Consider the following 17,272-nt stretch of genomic DNA (forward strand, 5'->3'; position numbering starts at 1 on the left):
TCAGAGAAATTTTATCTGCGGCTCGATGAGCCAAACCCGGTGCTCTCGTATCTCGACGACGATGGCGTAGGAGAGCTCGAGCCTGTGCTGCCACCCCAGCCATTACTATTAGATCTGTTTGAGGCATTGCCTCTGTTTCCAGCCATGTATCCTGCAGCGGCACCTGCAGCAGCTCCTGCACCGGCACCAGTCCAGAAACCAGGTCTCCAAGCCTGTCCGTTCTGTGTGCCGTAGTTGCGACTTGAGCTTGGCTTGCCATATGGCGTGTAAGGTGGTGGTGGGTCATCTGTATATGTTAGCATTGTGCAGATCACCTGGCTATCAAATCTCGCCTTACCATTGTCATCGCCTCCCCAACTACCTCCATACCCGTGCCCTGCGTGCGGTGGGCGTCTGTTGTTTCCTCTGACGCACGAATCCCAAACTCCGTAGACAATCATGCCTGCAACAACTGCATCACCTCTGTCAATTGATGTAACACGAGTCAGAACGAGTAGACTTACACGTAAAGAAAGCCCAGAAGATGAGTTTCTCGCCAGTCGAAGCTGGGCCAGTTCTCTCATCCCCATCTGCCCTCCGACCATACTTTCTCTCGCCTTCCTGAGTAAGCACAAGCCTGTAGCTCACACCGCAACTCCCCTTCAAGACATAAGGATCCTCGGGAGAATCATAGCCCTCACACGAAACATCTGTACTACCCAGTTTGAATTCCGGAGGTAGAGAAGCCTTGCAAGTCCATTGTACATTGTCGTCGTCGTAGTCAGAGCCGGCATTGGTGCAGCGCATCACGTCCACATCGTAGAGACCCCGTGCATTGCCACCCGTGCATTGAAGCTGTGGAATTGGAGAACTGCGACGAGCACTGGTTTTCTGACCAGCACGTAAGGTGAGACTAGAGATTTTGGAAAGGAGGACGCTGTTTGATGGTTTGCGGAGGGCGTCTGATAGATTGAGGCCTGAGAGGAGGGCTAGTAGAAGAGCGGATACCCGCATTATGGCGACGTGGCTTGTGGTTGACGAGCGATGTGATGATGGCGAAACGATGTATCTTTCTTACTATAACTCTCTTGTAATTTCCTGATGATTTTCTTGTTCTTGAAGAGTGGCGAGGACACGGTGGCAGTGCGATAAATAGTGGCTGAGTGATGAAACAAAAGCTGAAAGTGGTTGCCTGGTCGTGCGTAAGTTAGAGCATGCTTGACGAACATCAGCACGCCTTGACGCTTTCAGTCGCCTATCGCTATCTGCCCAATCACGCGGCTTGCTGCAACCAGACTACAAGTCGCGAACTGGCCTTTGTCTGCAAATAAACAATGAAGCAAAGAATTACATACTTGTTGCACGAGGCTGGTGGAGTTGATCCTGCGACGCTAGATGTTGGCAGTGACTCTATAAAGTTGCCTGGCCTCAAAGCTGCCAAAGAATGGAGAGTCACGCTGGGCACACGAGAACTGCCAAAAGAAGTATGGAGACGAGCCCTGTTGATATGACCATTTGAAATTTGGAGAGTCAAGCTAACAATATCTTGAAGGTTGTCAACGTCCTTGAGCAAAGTCACGAAGTACACATACGCTGGTCTGCTGAGTGGAATTATGATGCTGCAACACCTTTCTCATCGAGAGTCCCGTCTGGCTTTCATGTTTTCTATACCCCGGGGGAAAATGCGACTTCGTATGTTTAGCTCATCTCGAATTCCGTTTGCTCTTATGCTGAATTATGCTGAACGATACAGAGAAGCACTCTGCCCTCTTCTGGGCAAGATCTTTGGCGAGGTTGTCGAGTGCACATCTATGAAGGTATTCTGCTCCATCTATTGAGCCTTGCTGGACAAAATACTGATTACTATCTTTCCTTCTGAAGTCTTTCTCGACTCCTCCGATCTTATCTGAACGCTTTGCAATGTCCGCAAAGTATCAGTACTACAAACCTCTTGCGCGTCTAACAAGACTCATTGGTTATCTTTCATCGATTGTCTGTGAACCATCGGATACAGCTTGTAATGATCAGATCATGTCGCTCGCTCAAGCCAGCTCCTTGGATGTTGACTACGACACAATTTCTCACGCGCTCCGTGTCAACGCTTACTGGGATTGGGCTGTTGCAGCCGATGGCTCGCAAGGTGTTTGGGATGAGACACTACGTTTGCAACCTTCGTCAGACGCTCTTGAGGTCGGCATCTTGAACGTTGAGAAGTCTACTGAAGAAGGAGAAATCGCACTAAGTGGGTTGCTGACTGTGGTGGGCGAAGATTCGAAGCCTAGTGCGACCAAGTTTTCTTTCCCGTCAAGACATCATGCTGGATCAAAGCAGTCTGCAGAGCTAACCTTCGAGACATCATTCCGTCAACCCACTGGACTGCATCCCACCTTGGAAATCAAACTTCCTAGTCATGCCCTCATACAGCCTGATGAGTCTTGTGCATTGCACGCTTATCTGACGCTGCCATCCTCGGTCTTCATCGACCGCTACCAGCTCTCAGATCCTCTATTCCTCGCATCGCAGAATCTAGTTGCTCTACGCAGTCTCAGTGGAGCTACTGATCTTGAGGCACCCGTGTGGACAACACCACAATGGGGCTCAGCAGCACTACTAGAGTTGGCACACCCTGAAACGCCCTCTGTGAACAACGACACCTGGACAGCAACAGTCCCACTACACACACGCTACATGCCACCATCCACCGATGGCACACACGCTGCACACATCCCCTGGCCAGCAGTCTTCTGGGCTTGTGAAGCCGAAGACGGATTGAAGATGTCTGTTAATCCTTTCGATCGCACGAACGTTGGCTTTGATGGACTCTTTGGCCCCAAGACACTATTTCATCATATTGGCGCTTCGTATGAGGCGAAGACGTTAATGGAGGCCCTCGAGATACCTGTGTTGAACGAAACAAAGACTAGTTTCGTCGAGGTGGGCACAGGAGTGGCCGTTCTCCTTGGATTCTTGTGGGTATTGTGGTGTCTGGTCAGACCAGCAAGCAAAGGAGTTGAGAAGGCTGATAAGAGAGAGTGATTTGTTCTCGATCGAGATTATCTTTTCGCATAGCTAACACTGTAGATGCGCGTCAGCGGAAGGAGTAATCCAACACGCCGCGTAATTGACCCCTTCTGTTGACATCGGCGATCGCATATCACTCTGAACCCTCAATTCCACCGTTGGCAAGCTTGGGATCATGAAGTACTGTCCACTGAGCGGACCAACGGTTGGGCCCCACAACTGGACATACAATGATTCTGGCATGTAGTTGGCATCTAGTCTGTAGAAGATTCTAGAATAACTTCGAATGACTGCGAAGATGAGTGTCTCTTTTCAACACAATAGATCGGTTGAAGATGATCGGAGCGGAATTATTGTATATGGGGCCATGACTGTGGGCTAGGGGAAGTGGTGATGCTCCGTGGTGGTATATCAAGAGATCATAAGTAAAATCTAAGCAGGCTCTGCTGAATTCACCAAGTCTCCTTGTACAGTAACGAGCCTTTATATATAGTCGAGCCTCCAGCTCAATGGCGCCGGTGGCCGAGGGCGAGGCAGAAAAAAAAAACACCAAAAACTGGCATCGTATGAATAGTTGAGTTGTGAGAGGGAGCCCTCGGCAGTGTGCAATATTTTTGGCGGTTAGCGTTCAATTCATCCGAGCGACCATCTTCTCGCCTTTCGGTTAGTCTTAGTGATATGTTAATGAGATATGCATGTGAGGGTATCATCCTGGATGTTGCTTCTTTACTAGCAGTTACTACAAGGCCCAAGGAACACGATATAGACACAGTAAAGCTTGCTAAACTTGCGTGGACACCTTACACGTGGATGAGGCAGATATAGCAAAGACACGTGTTTGGTGAGCTGACAAAGAGTGTTGATAGCCATTTTCCGATACATACAATATCTCGATAAACGCAACGGGGGTCTATACAGCAAGGCCGAGAGCCGCGACAAGGTCGACAAAAGATGGCAGGCTTCAAGGGTCACTCGGGTATTCTTTCCGCCGGGCAAAGAGCCGCAACTTCCGCATTACTCGTGTATTGCGTCTTGACAGGCTCATCTGTTGTTGACACGTCGAACGATACAGGTGTCGGGAGTGGGCTCTGTCATGTATGGACTAGTAGTTGGACATTGTGTATCTTTGAATCTGATGTGTAGGATTGAAGAATGGACGACGAGTGTCGTAGCACACAGCATGTAGAAAGACGCTGGTAAAGCACCAGACGTCAGGTGAAAGAAGCTTCGGCGTCGCATGTACACAGCATACACAGAGAAGGTAGAAACGAATACTCGAATCGGGCGATTGGATGAATCAACAGCCTGGTGATCGAGAGAAAGGTGAGGTTCGGCAACAATTGTGAAAAGCGGAGGGTCTTTGGGTGCCTGAGAATCGAGAAAGCTTGGACCTCCTGCCGACTGTGTGACGTGCCTGCCTGCCCGCAAGTTTGAAAATCGCATAGCATGACCGAAAGGAAAGAGTGACGACGAGAAAGAGATTTTCAACCATTGCACTTGACATTATCGACATAGAACCGTACACTACCTGGGACATCAGCGTCTACTTTGACAATACATCGCGCACTGAGACATACGCAACTTTCTTCGCGCGCGCAGAGAGACACGGAAACTTGTTAGACCGAACGAAAGACTCATCGCGTCTTCACATTCGGCCCTGGTCTGAGGCCTGATCTGACCTGACCACAAGACTTTCCTTCATACAACAATGCCCACTGGTTCGCATAGACGATAGGCATTTCATTCGTGCTTGACTAGACTTCTGCAATCCACCCTTATATCAATCGCATCGCTACCACTTTCCCTCATCAGCCTTTGCGCCGGCCAACCAGCCAGCATCTACCCGCTACCAGAGACTACTCGTCTCAGCCAAACAAACGACAAGATGCAGGCCCAAGCACGTTCCCGCAAGCGCGCGGCCGACGGCAGTGCTCAAGACGCGACATTTCCATACTCGCAGCAGATGCAAGACGGATCCTTCGGCGTCAACGACCCTCTGGCACAATACCGAAACCCTCTCGCGAACGACACAAACACTTCCTTCCCCGATTTCCCTCCCTACGACAACTCGATCAACAACACGAACCCCAGTGCCAACTTTTATCCTCCGCAAGTGCCGACAACTCAGGCGCCTGCTTACGGTCAATCTGTCGTCCATCCTTCAAATCAGCTTGTGCGGAGGAACACCAACCAGCAAGTCGCTCGCACGCCTCAAAGGAACCAATGGAGTAATTTCGCCAATCCGACCGATCGCGTATGGGAGGATATGGATCATGAAGAAGAGCAGGACTTGGATCAGAAGGCTGCCATCGCGAAGAAGGATGCTCAAGCAAAGCGAAAACAAATTCCGCCATTCGTTCAGAAACTGAGCAGGTATGTGTGCCAACTCGGATGTTCACTCGAGAAAAGCTCATACTAACGTACATGCAGCTTTTTGGATTCGTCGAACAATACAGAATTGATTCGCTGGTCAGATGATGGCAACTCATTCATTGTTCTCGACGAGGATGAGTTTGCACGTACACTGATCCCAGAACTCTTCAAACATAACAACTATGCTTCGTTCGTACGCCAGCTCAACATGTACGGTTTCCACAAGAAGGTGGGTCTCAACGCCAACTCGATGAAAGCAGCCGAGAAAAAAGTCAAGGATCCCAGCGTGTACTGGCACGAATACTTTAAGAGAGGTCGACCTGATCTGCTATGGCTGATTCAAAAACCTGCCGCCAAATCTTCGAGCTCCAAGAGGAAACGAGATCAAGAAAAGCGTGAGACAGGCGACAGTGACGATGACCATAAGAACTCGCCTGACACCGGCGACGGAGGTACAGGGCTCATGACAACCATCCCGCGACAGGACATGGGCACCTTCCGTACCGAGTTACAGAAATTGCAACGTCAGCAGAGTGTTATATCCAAGATGATAACATCATTAAAGGAACAGAACGAGCAATTCTATCGCCAGGCAACTGCGTTCCAGGCTCTCCATGATCGGCACGAGAACTCGATAAACGCCATTCTCACCTTCTTGGCTACATTCTACAACCGCAGCCTGGATGGACATTCAGGTCCACCTAATCTGGCCAGCTTCCTCAACAGTGCTTCCATGCCGCAGCAAGCCCAGCAACAAGGTAGTGTCTTCGACATGGGCGATGGCGACATGAACGAGAGCAATGTCAGCAACACAAACAATCAACAGCTGCAACGCTACCAAAAACGACCTTTGCTTTTACCCGCCCCTGGGCCGCAAAATCTTTCTGCCTCGCCTTTGTCAAATACCACTCCCTCTGTTCGTTCCTCTACTAGTCCTGGCCCCACACAACAAGGACAACACACAACACAATATGGCACACGCCCACCCCAAGCGCGACCTCAGCAACAACAGCAGCAGCAGCCACAAAGGCCCTCAGTCACTCCTGTCATCAAGGACGACGCACCTACACCCGATCTGCTAAACCAATATCCAGAACATGACGACGTTATGAACCTCATTCACAATGTGAACGCGAGCAACTCGCCCAACAATGGCGGCGGTGCTGGAAACTATGATATCAATAGTGCACTGGATCACTTGCAGGCTGCCAACAGCAATAGCACTTTGACACCACAACAACGGGAAGATATGCTCTCGATGATAGCAGCATCGGGAGCTACTGGAGCAGGCGCCACGGCCGCTCAACCTGGTGCCAACAATGCTCTTATGATGCCTGACCCACCAACGATGCCATCGCTAGAAGCCCTCCGACAGAACAATGCGCAGCTCGATATGCTAGCCAAGTTGCAACAAGAGCAAGACTCTAAAGTTGCCGACCTTGCAGGGCGCTTGCAACCACTCTCCCCGACAGGCGCGATCCCAGGTATCACTGCCAACAACTTTGAAGACATAGGCAATCCTGGCGATTTTGATCTTAGTAGTTATCTTAATGAGCCCGAGGATGGGTACTTTGGCGGTTTGGACACAACGTCTGCGGCTCAACAATCTACCTACCCAACCACCTCTGCGCCATCGCAAGGTATCAATGACGATCTTGGCTTCAACTGGGATTACACTCAAGCGAATGGACTTCCAGATACAGATGACTTGTTTGGCGATGTTGGAGGAACAGGAGTCAACGATGGAAGCTTGAACGTTGATGAGGGAGGTGGCAGGGTCGTTGGCAGCGTTAGTTCGGCAGGCACGAGTCCCCCAGACACAACGAAAGCAGCAGGTGATGATGAAGAGACGCCGAGCAAGAAGCGCAAAACCGGTGAATAGGTTACGCATGATGGAGAAAGGCGTTGATAGAAAAGATTTATGGCGTTTTCGGCAGGAGCTCATCAGGAAGCACTCTCTAGTTTTCTCTCTACTCGCTTAGAGCGGTCAGCAAATATACAAGCTGGACAAATACTTTCTCGTTCCCTTTTGCTTGTCCATCTCTTGTTCCCCTCGAATAGCTTAGATGAATTATCCTGTCCTTTGCAATTCAGCTAATTACCCTCAATACTTGTCGAGACATGACATCTAAGCTTGGAGTGATAAGAATTCCCGTGTCACTAGTCTGTGTGGGATTACGGAGCTTGTTCTTGGTTTTTCTGGCTTGTTCTCTTCGTCTTTCATTTTCTCTTCGGTGGGTTTGCAGGTTGACGTTCACGAGCAGGTTTTGAGTGGGAAAGTTGAGGCATGGCGTCCAGCATATTTCTAGCGGGTTTACCATATTGTGTCACATCGCGGAAATATGTTGTTGAAATAGAATTTCAATGAGTCAACAAGATAATGGAATGTGTTTCTACGCCTTGGAAGGACTACAGTATCATCATGGCCGTATTCGAGATAGGAATAGAACATTGATGGCTCAAAATGGTCGTCGCGGATATCACCCTGACCATGATCGAGTTGGCTAGACATCATCAAACGTTGCCTTGGTAAGAAGCATTCAACGGTAATTGTGACTAGATGGAAGTAACATCATGGGATAAAAAGCTTGCATTCAGCTGTGCAGCTGGTCAGTTGTAATAGTGAAAGAGTACGAGAACGCCAGAAATGCAGTGGAGTCGAAAACCTCCTTTGAACCCCAGCCATGCGTGTGAAGGCTGCTACCGTAAACTCCTCGTAAATGAAACGCCATTGAAGGAAACAACGATCGTCCAGTCCCGTCATGAGAGAGGTTCACTTCTTCTTCCTAAGAGTCTGACCTTCACCAGAGAAAAAGTGTTGCTTCTTTTGTTCTTCCTTGGTCTCATCCTTCTTTGCAGGCTTGGGCTTGACCTCATAGCCGAAGAAGAGCTTGTTTGGTTCCAGACGTAGAGGTTGAGGACCGTTTCTGCGAGGCTGAGGTTTTGCCATACCAGGAATACCGACGGTTTCTGCAGGGGCTGGTGTTGATGTACCGGTAGATGAGGGAGTTGCGGTTCTGCTGCCTTTCTTTGGGACGAGACGGTGGCCTTGAGAGAGGAAGTGCGAGGCTGCTGCTGCGTGACCTGTGGCTGCGTCTGTGCTGGTCGGGGCAATGGCGGAGTAGTTGATGGCTTGGGCCATGGTTCCTTGGGTGTGCATGGGACCGCCCATGGCCTTGACCTGAGCAGGTGTCGAGGTACCGCTGTTACGCTCGGGCTCGACATAGCCGACGGGCGTGGCAAAGTCGACGCTCAGATCTGTTTCTTGGACACTGATGGAGTGGGAGTCCTTGTCTGGTTTTACTTCTAGAACGGCGACTTCGTGAATCTGGTCTACGTAGCTGAAGGAGAAGATGTCGCCTTTTGTTAAACAAGAGTAGCTGCGGAAGACGTTTTCGAGGACGGCCTTGGGGTCGGAGATGTCGAGGAAGGCCGGGCTTTGGGGTTGCAACTTGATGAAAGAACCAGGAGGCAAGTCGGTGGACTTGATCTGGAGGAGGTCGCCAGGGTCGAGAAGGAGCGAGCGCATAATCCAGTTTGGTAGGTAGATCTTGCCCTCCTCAGCGGTAAATTCGAGGACACCAGCATGCGTCTTTGTCTGTTTGGCACCGTTGATGAGCTCGAAGAGCATGGGGTAGGTGATGTGCAGCTGAGTGAGCTTGTCCAGGGCAGAGGCGGGCAGGTAGACCTTGCCGCCGTGAATGACATCTTGACGGTCCGTCTTCATGAGGACTGGGTAGCATCGGTAGTACTCGTCGAAGCGGCGAGGGCGGCCGCCTCGCGACAGCATGGCCTGGTTGTACATGGCGAGAGGATCGTTGCGATACTAGGGCGACGTCAGCAGAATCCTTGCTACAGTCCGGAACCAACATACCATGTTGGGTGGATGGCTGTGATGGTCTCGCTGTTGTCAACTGACTGACAGAGACCAAAGGTGTCTGGCTTGTGAAAGTCTGGAGTCCCGCCATGACGAAATCCCTACTTCCATCTGTTTCCAACTCACACGTCCACACCTCACTTTATACAATTTCTTCTGGGCATTGTCTGTTCATAGCCTCATTGACAGTCTTGCTATAGCTATAACATCTTTCCTGTTTATAGACGAATGTCATGTTATGATTGATAGGATACTGCTATGCCCGGCCAGCACAGACCCATGACGCACGATTCGACATAAACACAAAGTGCTCAGCTCCAGACTCATACATCAAACACTTCGAACAACTAAACTTCATCCGACATGACGGGCGGTCGCAACATGTCTGGCGGACACCAGACCATCCCCGCTGGAGGTGTCCGACCCAAGCGCACCGCTGAAGCTTCTGATCGATACATTTCTCCCGAATCCAAAAAGCCGCGTTTCGACCATCGCAACCCTTCAACTCTGGCTCCTGACGCTCCCGAAGAAGATGCCATCTTGGAACTGGATGAGATCGGCAAAGGCGGCCTGCAGACCAAACGTAACGCTGTCAAGCTTGATGGTTACGAAAGCGACAGCAGCGACGACAACTTCGATGTCAGAGCAGACGAAAAGGCTGAACTCGCAAAGCAGGAAGGAAGAAACGGCGACTCAAAAGGCGCGAAAAATGCCGGATGGAACCAACGCGGTCAAGAATCTGGAAAGTCAAAAGACGAAGATGAGATGGACATGTTTGCCGACGTCGACGAAGGCACTGGAGGTGTAGGAGGTACAGCAGATGGCGACGACGATGAAGAGCTAAGAGGAGAAGGCAAGAAGGCCAAGAAAGATGTGCGCTTCATGGATATGGACGACATTGAAGGTCAAGTCCATAAGAGCAAGTCCGGTGGCCACGTTCGCGCCGACTTCACTCTCGATCCCAAGGGCAAGTCGCGTGCCGACGATGATGCCAGTATCGAGAGCAGCAGCGAGAGCGGTAGCGACGAAGAACGCGATCGCTTGGACGAAGAGAACGAGGATGCCGAGGAGCTGGGCGCTGGAAGCAAGAAGAGGCACGCACCCAAACTTGATGCCTTTAACATGCAACAAGAAGGCGAAGAAGGTCGTTTCGACGAAGCTGGAAACTTTATTCGCAAAGCAGTCGACCCAGATGCTGTTCACGACAGTTGGCTAGAAGGCTTGAACAAGAAGGATATGAAAAAAGCCAAAGCCGCACAAGAGAAGCGTGAGGAGGAGCGAAGGAGACAAACCGCTGCCGATGACGCTCTATTGACTTCGGATCTACTCTCTACTCTGATCACACATCTGCACAAGGGTGAATCAGTTCTCGAAGCTCTACAACGCCTCAATGCAGCCGCTCCCAAGTCAAAACAGAAGAAAGTGCCCAAGTGGAAACAAAAGAAGTTGGCCGCCAAATCAGATGCCATGGATGTCGATGTGGAAGGAGGCGCCCAGGAGGACGAAGCCGAGAAGCGTCGTGTAGCTGCCGTCGAAGCAATCACCGCTGCTGCAGATGCCATGTTCAGCCGCAACAACCCCGACATTTACGACCATGAACGCGAATTGTTACAACGTCTGTACAAGCGCGAGACTGGCGAGGATTGGGTCGATCCTGTTGCAGACACACCAGCAGATGAGAACGCCATGTTTGAGTTCCGCTGGGCGGATGCTCGAGATGGTGGTCAGACGCATGGTCCTTACGACAAGAACACTATGCGCTCATGGCGTGAAGCTGGATATTTTGGTCAAGAGGCCGAGGTGGAGTTCAGACAGGTCGGTCTAGATGGCTGGTCGAGGAGCGCAGATTTTGACTAGTCACAATCACGACCCTATCGCGCCGAAAACCACTGAAAAGTCAGAAACGGCCTTGATGTCTGCACGAGTATACGTCAAACCTCTCCTCACCATTTACTAAGCATGTGAATCGTATAGCTATAAAAATGCACAGTAGTAATAGGAAACGAGATGGTATCCACTGAGAGGCAACAAATTGTCGACTCTCTGTGGACCCGCTCTGCTTCCTAGAATAATTGTGCCTTTTAATAGTCTACAATGTGCTCTTGGTCGTAGTCGGAGTACGGTGGAAGTTACAGACTTTAGACGGGGAGGCTACTAATCATGTCTTCCACCCATTATCCATCGAGGAGCATTCAACAAACCTCCCCTCGGAACGCTCTGCACCAAACAACAAGAAGTAGCACAAAAACCTCTTGACTACGAAGCAAAAGTGACGTGGCAGAATGAAGAGCCTGGAAGAAAGCCTTTAGCAAACATCTCGAAACGCATCATGTGCAACCATCCCTCAGATACCTTGCTCATGAATTCAAAGATATAAGCTTGTGCCTGTATAGACCGCCGTTATGACTTCACACAACCCGGTCACGAAACCAAGAGGGGTGGTTGGCATAGACAATATGTCAACCACCTGACAACGGAACCTCCAAAAACCACTACTGCCAACAATGTCAAAAGAAACTGACTTGCTTCTTTCGCTGTTGCTAGAGATGTCCGTGGGTATGCGGTGTTCAAAAACGCATTTGCTGAGCATGCTCTCTTCTACACGTGTTCGATTAGTGGTATATAACGATTCAGCTTCCCCGATGGCAAGACAAGCAATTCATCAACAGCAGAACTTCGAAAACTGCAAAGAGAACGATCGCACACGGATCCGGACAAGCATTCAGCTCTGTTTAACCAAACTCCAATTGAACGGCTTCACATAATCGTGGTCAACAAGTCAACTTCGAATTCATTCAGATCGCCCAAGCAAAGTCCAAAAACTCAAGCCGAAGTCACCGTCCAAGATACCGAAGTTCAAATTTCCTTCTGATCAGACCTGCTGGTACAAAGATGTGTAGGTGTTTTACAACCAGTTACACGAGATGTGGCCATGAAGAACGAGTCCAATGGCTGTGCCAGACGGCAGAATGGCGAAGACCTGTGTACGCATGTCGCGGTTGGGATGATCCAATGAGACAGTTCCACCAAGCCGAAGACAGAGACTGCCCACGCTGTGAAGAGCAACAAATGCTGAGAATGACACAGACACCACGGAGAAGGTCCGAAAACGCCTATCTTCAAGGAGATGTGCCCATCCGCAACAGACGAGGAAGTCTGCCACAGAGATACTTACCCACTCCACCTCCTGCATACACGAGAGGCTATGAGTATATCTCAGGATATAGATATGGAGAGAGTCAGTCAACAAGGCCAAGAGGCGACCCAGATCCATCTCCAAACGAAGTACAGCGCCGTGTCTCTGAATGGGCACGCCGTGTACCTGCTGGTCCTCCTCCTGCATCCCTTGCAAGCACCGCAAGAGAGCTATATAGGCCGCATGGGAACGATAGGGTTCACACCGTATCTTCCTCCTCACAGCATCCCAGTGCTGGGGTTGAGAGCCATGTGTCTCGCCACCGCAGAAGGCAAAGCGATATATACGATCCAAGACGCTCAAACGCTGGGACTGTATCCAGAGCAGAGCTTGGAAGCGATCAGAGTGCCCGCTATATACGTGCCTCGGACGAAGAGCGCCGCAACACTCACCCAACTACACGCCCTCGCTATCCTCGTTCCGCTCAATCTGCAGCTGACACTTCTGCATTTCACAGAGATGGTGATTTTGAATTCACAGTCACAAGACACTTCGTTGGAGATGGAACAGAATTCATCCAATCAATCACATACGCACAAGAACAAGAGCCTGCACGTTCAGAAGACATGAGCACTACAAACCATCAGACCAGAGGAACGGGTGAGTTGTACCCCAGCGAACGCCGAGGAAGAGGCGTACATGGAGGAAGTGGAGGCATGGCATTATTTAGAGGTTCGCAGCCACCCCAGCCACCACACAGACGTTGAGAAATGGCTTGTTGATTGTTCGTCAACTATGTCGTTTGATCCCGAAGAATGGACTCATTGTGATGTATTGGACCTTCGAATGTGGAGGTGGGGGTTGACTTTGTAGGATGAGGTTGTTTCGAGAAACATCCTTGATGCTCTGTTGATTGTTGCAAGAAAGGTCTTGCCAATGTTGATAGTGCTATCTGTACGGACAATACGAAATAAGATGAATGTACATACCAATTTGGAAGCCTCACTGCCGCAAGACTTGTGATTAATCTAGAAAGAAGTACGACAGAGGTGGTTCTTTCTCAAATTTCAACCACAACATCTCACACCACCGCTTACGAATCAACTTTATGGCTTCGTGACTTCCTTGACGTGAAGTCTACCTCAACCATACATGTAGATCAACTACGAACTTGCGCTTGAGACGTCGACTGATTTCTCAACCCTCCAAGAATGTCTGTGTAGCACTTACCTCGCGTTTGTGACTTTAGCTTAAATATCACCTTCCCTCCTCCTTTTGTTCTCCTTTCCTTCTGTTCTTCACCCTTGCTTTTCAGACCCAAGAAGGACATAAAATTTAATCTATCATGCATCTCAGTCTGTTCACAACCACTTTCCTCTCGGTCCTCTCCCTCTCCAACGCCTCCTGCCTCTCGAAACGTCAAGACCTTACCGGCACCTCCATCTCAGCGATCGGCAACGCCCGCATCTCAGCCTTCGATTCCGCCTCCTTCGCCTTCGTCGCAGCAACCCTTCTCCCAAACAGCATTATCTGTCCTGGAGTCATCGGCGCAGCTGCCACACCTTCAGAAGCTCCAGGCGATGATGTCAGATTGAGGACCGATCCTAGCGCTGTCAGTCTCTTGGAGCAGAGACAGAGCATCAGACCGCATGAGAGTAGGATTGGCAACAGGAGGACTAAGAGGCATTCGACTCAGACTACTCCGCCAGTCGAGCCTGCAGTGGCCAGTGCTACGGATGTTGCGAAGGCTTCTTAGGTCCAGAAATGTTTGATTCTGGTATCTTTCGTCAATGTCCGAGGTTGTGCTCAGAAAAATCAAAATCCAGATACTGCAAGCTCTTTCTGGGTTTACGATACCGTGGTGGTGCTACCTGACATAAAGTCCCTCATTCAAGCTCGCTTCCCACAGCCAACCTCCCCCTTCCACCAACCCTTATGTGCTACAATGTTTAATACCTGTTAGACAAACAAAAAACAGCCGTAGTGGTGTAGTAATAGCATACTCGACTCTTAGTCACTCTCTTTAATTGCTCACCCATCCGTTATTAACACGTTCGTTAGAATTGGGAGGTCGCAGGTTTGAACCATTTTTCGTCCATAATATTTGCTATCCAGTGTCGCTTTTAGTTCCGAGTATCGCTGTACGCGAGGGGTTTGGAGGACTGGAGGGACGAGTGGTATGTTGGTATAATTGGAATGAAAGATTAGGTGAAGTAATGTTGTGATCTACCTTTGGGTTGAACGTGCTCGGCTTCTTACGTCTGATCAAAGAAGTTTCTTGTCTGACCGATGTTGCGTCCCTATGCAGTCGGCTAACTGACACTTACCTACTGTGCACAACTGTATACATTGCCAGCGACATGAGCTTTGCGGCTACTATTGAAAGGATGTATATTGAACATCAACCCGAAGATGCTGCAAACATGAACAAAATCGTATGCAAAAGGAAAGCAAAGAAATGTTAAACCAAGAGCTCAAGCTGATCCAAAAGACCAACATCTTCAAGAGCTCTCAGGAAAAGTATGATTTTTTTGTTGTTTTTTCTGATCAAACCAAGAAAGAAAAGACTAATAGATCTCAAAGGAACGGCAGAGAGAAGGAAAAACACAAAAACGCAAAGCAAAGAGCAGCAAGAGGGGTATCGTCGCACAACCTACCAAAAAACGTAAGAATCGGATAGATCGCGCCTGCCTCCTGATCTGGGTTCCTTGTCTGTTCCCTTGTTTCCTTCCCATAAAACGCCGCAGATGCCCCAGAAATGCAACTCCTTCCCGTTCGTAAAGCGAAGAGCCAGAGGAAGCAAAGCGAACAAAGAACAAGAAAAAGCAGAAACGATATAGAAAAACGCCAAAATATTCCAAAAATTGCCAAAGTACCTGAAGATTCGTTGCCCGTAGAAAGACGAATGCGAAAACTCCATGCGCTCTTAGTCCCATGCCAATGCTACCATCTGCTGCAAGACATCCGGGAGAACATGAATGCCAACGTGCCAGACGTCAATGAAACCAGTGGCTAGCGGAAAAGACAAGACCGAATATAACCGAAAGTCTCGATGTGACCAGACCAGAAGTTGTAAATGCCAGGTAGAACCACTCGACTACTAATCGACAAGTGGACAGGGAGAAGTAGAGAGCAGAAAAGCGCCGCTCGAAGGTTGCAAAAGCTTGACCACGCCAGGCAAATGAGAATCCAGAGGGAGAAAATTAGGTAAGTTTGAGCATGCCCTTGAGCTTGGCCTCCATACCCTTAACATCAGGTGAATGACCAGGTTCGACTGGACGTTGGGGAGGAGGTGGCTGAGGTCGGTGAGGGCCAGTATACTGCGCAGGGCTATGATAAGGCTGAGGCTGATAATGATGCTGCTGAGGCGAAGCTGTAGAACTGTATGGACGCGAGATGAACGGTGACTGAGACTCGAGGTAGGCACGGGGATCAAAAGGCTGCTGCGCATGACCAGAAGGCTCGCGCTTGGGAGTAAGGTTCATGTTGGTCTGAGGCGAAGAAGGGGTGCGAGCAGCATGGAAAAGCGGTGTCAGACTGCGATTTCCGTAGTGCAAAGAAGGGTCAGCGTCAAGAGTGCGCTGCTGTTGGGGTGTCTGGAAAGCAGGGTCCGGCTGAGCACGGGGTTGAGCAGGGGAAGTGGTGGAGGGCTGCAAGTTCAAGAAGTTCTTCAGCGATTGGGTATAAGCCTGCCTGTCGAGTTCGGCCTGATTACGATTGGGAGCAGGGCTGCTAGAAGAGTCAATGTCTAGGTTAAACATGCCCTTTGCTTCCGGCGGCGTTGCACGTCTCTGAGCCAAAGGCGAACTCTTGACGGCTCGCTCCTGCCTGTCGGCATTGAAGAAAATGTCGAGTGGGGATCTTTCCCTTGCCAGAGGTTGTGGGGCAGCGTTGTCGAATGACGGCGAAGGAGCATTGAGCTTTGTGGATTCGGCATCGAGTTTGGCTTGCAGAGAATTGCTTGTTGTGACAGGTGGTACTGACTTGGAAGCAAACTTGGGCATTGGCAGATTTGAGGCGGCAGGAGAAGCGTGGAAGGTAGGACCAGCATAAGCAGCGGGTTTCGCAGGAGTAGCGGTGGGAGATTTGTGAGAGGGCTTGGACCTGTGGTTTGTGGACTTGGGGACATCACTGTTGGAAGCAGCGCGGTTGTCGTTCTGTCTTGGTCTGTTCTTCTTCGGCCTAGGAGTGGTAGCTTGCGAGGGAAGCCCCGAGTCGGATTGGGTGTTCTGAGCGTCATTGTGGATGTTGACGTTGCGGGTACGCGGCGGTCTGTTGTTGCGCTGAGCGGTAGGTTGTGTAGGGCTGCTTGACATGTTGTGATATTGGGAACCAAAGGTCGAAGGTTGTTGGAAGGGGGCAGCGATTACTGTAGACATGGCCAGTCGGCAAGGCGAGATTGCAACTTGGTCGAATAGGGAGATATGAACGGCGCGTAAGCCCGAGGAGGATGATGTCGTGCGAGATGCCAATGAGTGCCGGAGTGCGAGTGATCGGAAGTCTAGAGACGACAGAAGGCGGGCGGCAGGCGTGTAGTAGGAGTCTTTCTGGAAGTTGCTGGGACAAGGAGAATGAGAATGAATGAGTTGGGCGCGGGCGCAATGGGCACGCACGTGAAGGCCGTCGTTGTGTCGATGGCGCCCAGCGTGGCTAATCGCACCAATCAAAGACGGCGAGCGGATCTAATCTCAATCTGATCTGACGCAAGCGTGTTCGGCTCAAAGCGCCCGAGCTTCCCTTCGGCGTTTCACGGTGGTGGCAGCAGCTGCCTACGCTTGCTATCATCAAACATTCACAGCTGCATTCACTCTTATATTCTCACGGCGCCCAACACTTCCGTCTTCTCTTCTAGATCACCGGAACACTTGTGCTTCTGTCGCGCAACC

The 17,272-nt window shown here is 50.2% G+C and overlaps 8 protein-coding genes across 8 annotated transcripts; 5 read left to right on the plus strand and 3 right to left on the minus strand.

Moving 5' to 3' along the window:
* Window positions 1-11: 11 nt before the first annotated feature.
* M437DRAFT_81168 (DUF1183-domain-containing protein) lies at window positions 12-993 on the minus strand (the record flags this gene model as incomplete). Its single annotated transcript, XM_041027503.1, has 3 exons — window positions 12-286; window positions 338-451; window positions 504-993. The coding sequence occupies 3 exons, from the start codon at window positions 991-993 to the stop codon at window positions 12-14; spliced, it is 879 nt and encodes a 292-aa protein (XP_040883711.1).
* A 320-nt stretch (window positions 994-1,313) lies between these two features.
* On the plus strand, window positions 1,314-3,015 carry M437DRAFT_38905 (PIG-X-domain-containing protein; the record flags this gene model as incomplete). The annotated part of the gene is made up of 4 exons (XM_041019912.1): window positions 1,314-1,463; window positions 1,532-1,671; window positions 1,733-1,796; window positions 1,861-3,015. 4 exons carry the CDS (start codon window positions 1,314-1,316, stop codon window positions 3,013-3,015), a joined length of 1,509 nt encoding a protein of 502 aa, XP_040883712.1.
* A 1,870-nt stretch (window positions 3,016-4,885) lies between these two features.
* M437DRAFT_81170 (uncharacterized protein) lies at window positions 4,886-7,255 on the plus strand (the record flags this gene model as incomplete). The annotated part of the gene is made up of 2 exons (XM_041027504.1): window positions 4,886-5,373; window positions 5,431-7,255. 2 exons carry the CDS (start codon window positions 4,886-4,888, stop codon window positions 7,253-7,255), a joined length of 2,313 nt encoding a protein of 770 aa, XP_040883713.1.
* Window positions 7,256-8,146: 891 nt separating this feature from the next.
* On the minus strand, window positions 8,147-9,250 carry M437DRAFT_62870 (UFD1-domain-containing protein; the record flags this gene model as incomplete). Its single annotated transcript, XM_041024162.1, has 2 exons — window positions 8,147-9,199; window positions 9,248-9,250. The coding sequence occupies 2 exons, from the start codon at window positions 9,248-9,250 to the stop codon at window positions 8,147-8,149; spliced, it is 1,056 nt and encodes a 351-aa protein (XP_040883714.1).
* Window positions 9,251-9,631: 381 nt separating this feature from the next.
* On the plus strand, window positions 9,632-11,107 carry M437DRAFT_72237 (uncharacterized protein; the record flags this gene model as incomplete). The annotated part of the gene is made up of 1 exon (XM_041025821.1): window positions 9,632-11,107. The coding sequence occupies one exon, from the start codon at window positions 9,632-9,634 to the stop codon at window positions 11,105-11,107; it is 1,476 nt and encodes a 491-aa protein (XP_040883715.1).
* Window positions 11,108-12,142: 1,035 nt separating this feature from the next.
* On the plus strand, window positions 12,143-13,153 carry M437DRAFT_62872 (uncharacterized protein; the record flags this gene model as incomplete). The annotated part of the gene is made up of 1 exon (XM_041024163.1): window positions 12,143-13,153. One exon carries the CDS (start codon window positions 12,143-12,145, stop codon window positions 13,151-13,153), a length of 1,011 nt encoding a protein of 336 aa, XP_040883716.1.
* Window positions 13,154-13,731: 578 nt separating this feature from the next.
* On the plus strand, window positions 13,732-14,142 carry M437DRAFT_62873 (uncharacterized protein; the record flags this gene model as incomplete). The annotated part of the gene is made up of 1 exon (XM_041024164.1): window positions 13,732-14,142. One exon carries the CDS (start codon window positions 13,732-13,734, stop codon window positions 14,140-14,142), a length of 411 nt encoding a protein of 136 aa, XP_040883717.1.
* Window positions 14,143-15,589: 1,447 nt separating this feature from the next.
* On the minus strand, window positions 15,590-16,765 carry M437DRAFT_39705 (uncharacterized protein; the record flags this gene model as incomplete). Its single annotated transcript, XM_041020060.1, has 1 exon — window positions 15,590-16,765. The coding sequence occupies one exon, from the start codon at window positions 16,763-16,765 to the stop codon at window positions 15,590-15,592; it is 1,176 nt and encodes a 391-aa protein (XP_040883718.1).
* Between the last annotated feature and the right edge of the window lie 507 nt (window positions 16,766-17,272).

The sequence above is a fragment of the Aureobasidium melanogenum genome (genome assembly GCF_000721775.1).
Source record: "Aureobasidium melanogenum CBS 110374 unplaced genomic scaffold scaffold_2, whole genome shotgun sequence".
NCBI classification, from domain to species: Eukaryota; Fungi; Ascomycota; class Dothideomycetes; order Dothideales; family Saccotheciaceae; genus Aureobasidium; species Aureobasidium melanogenum.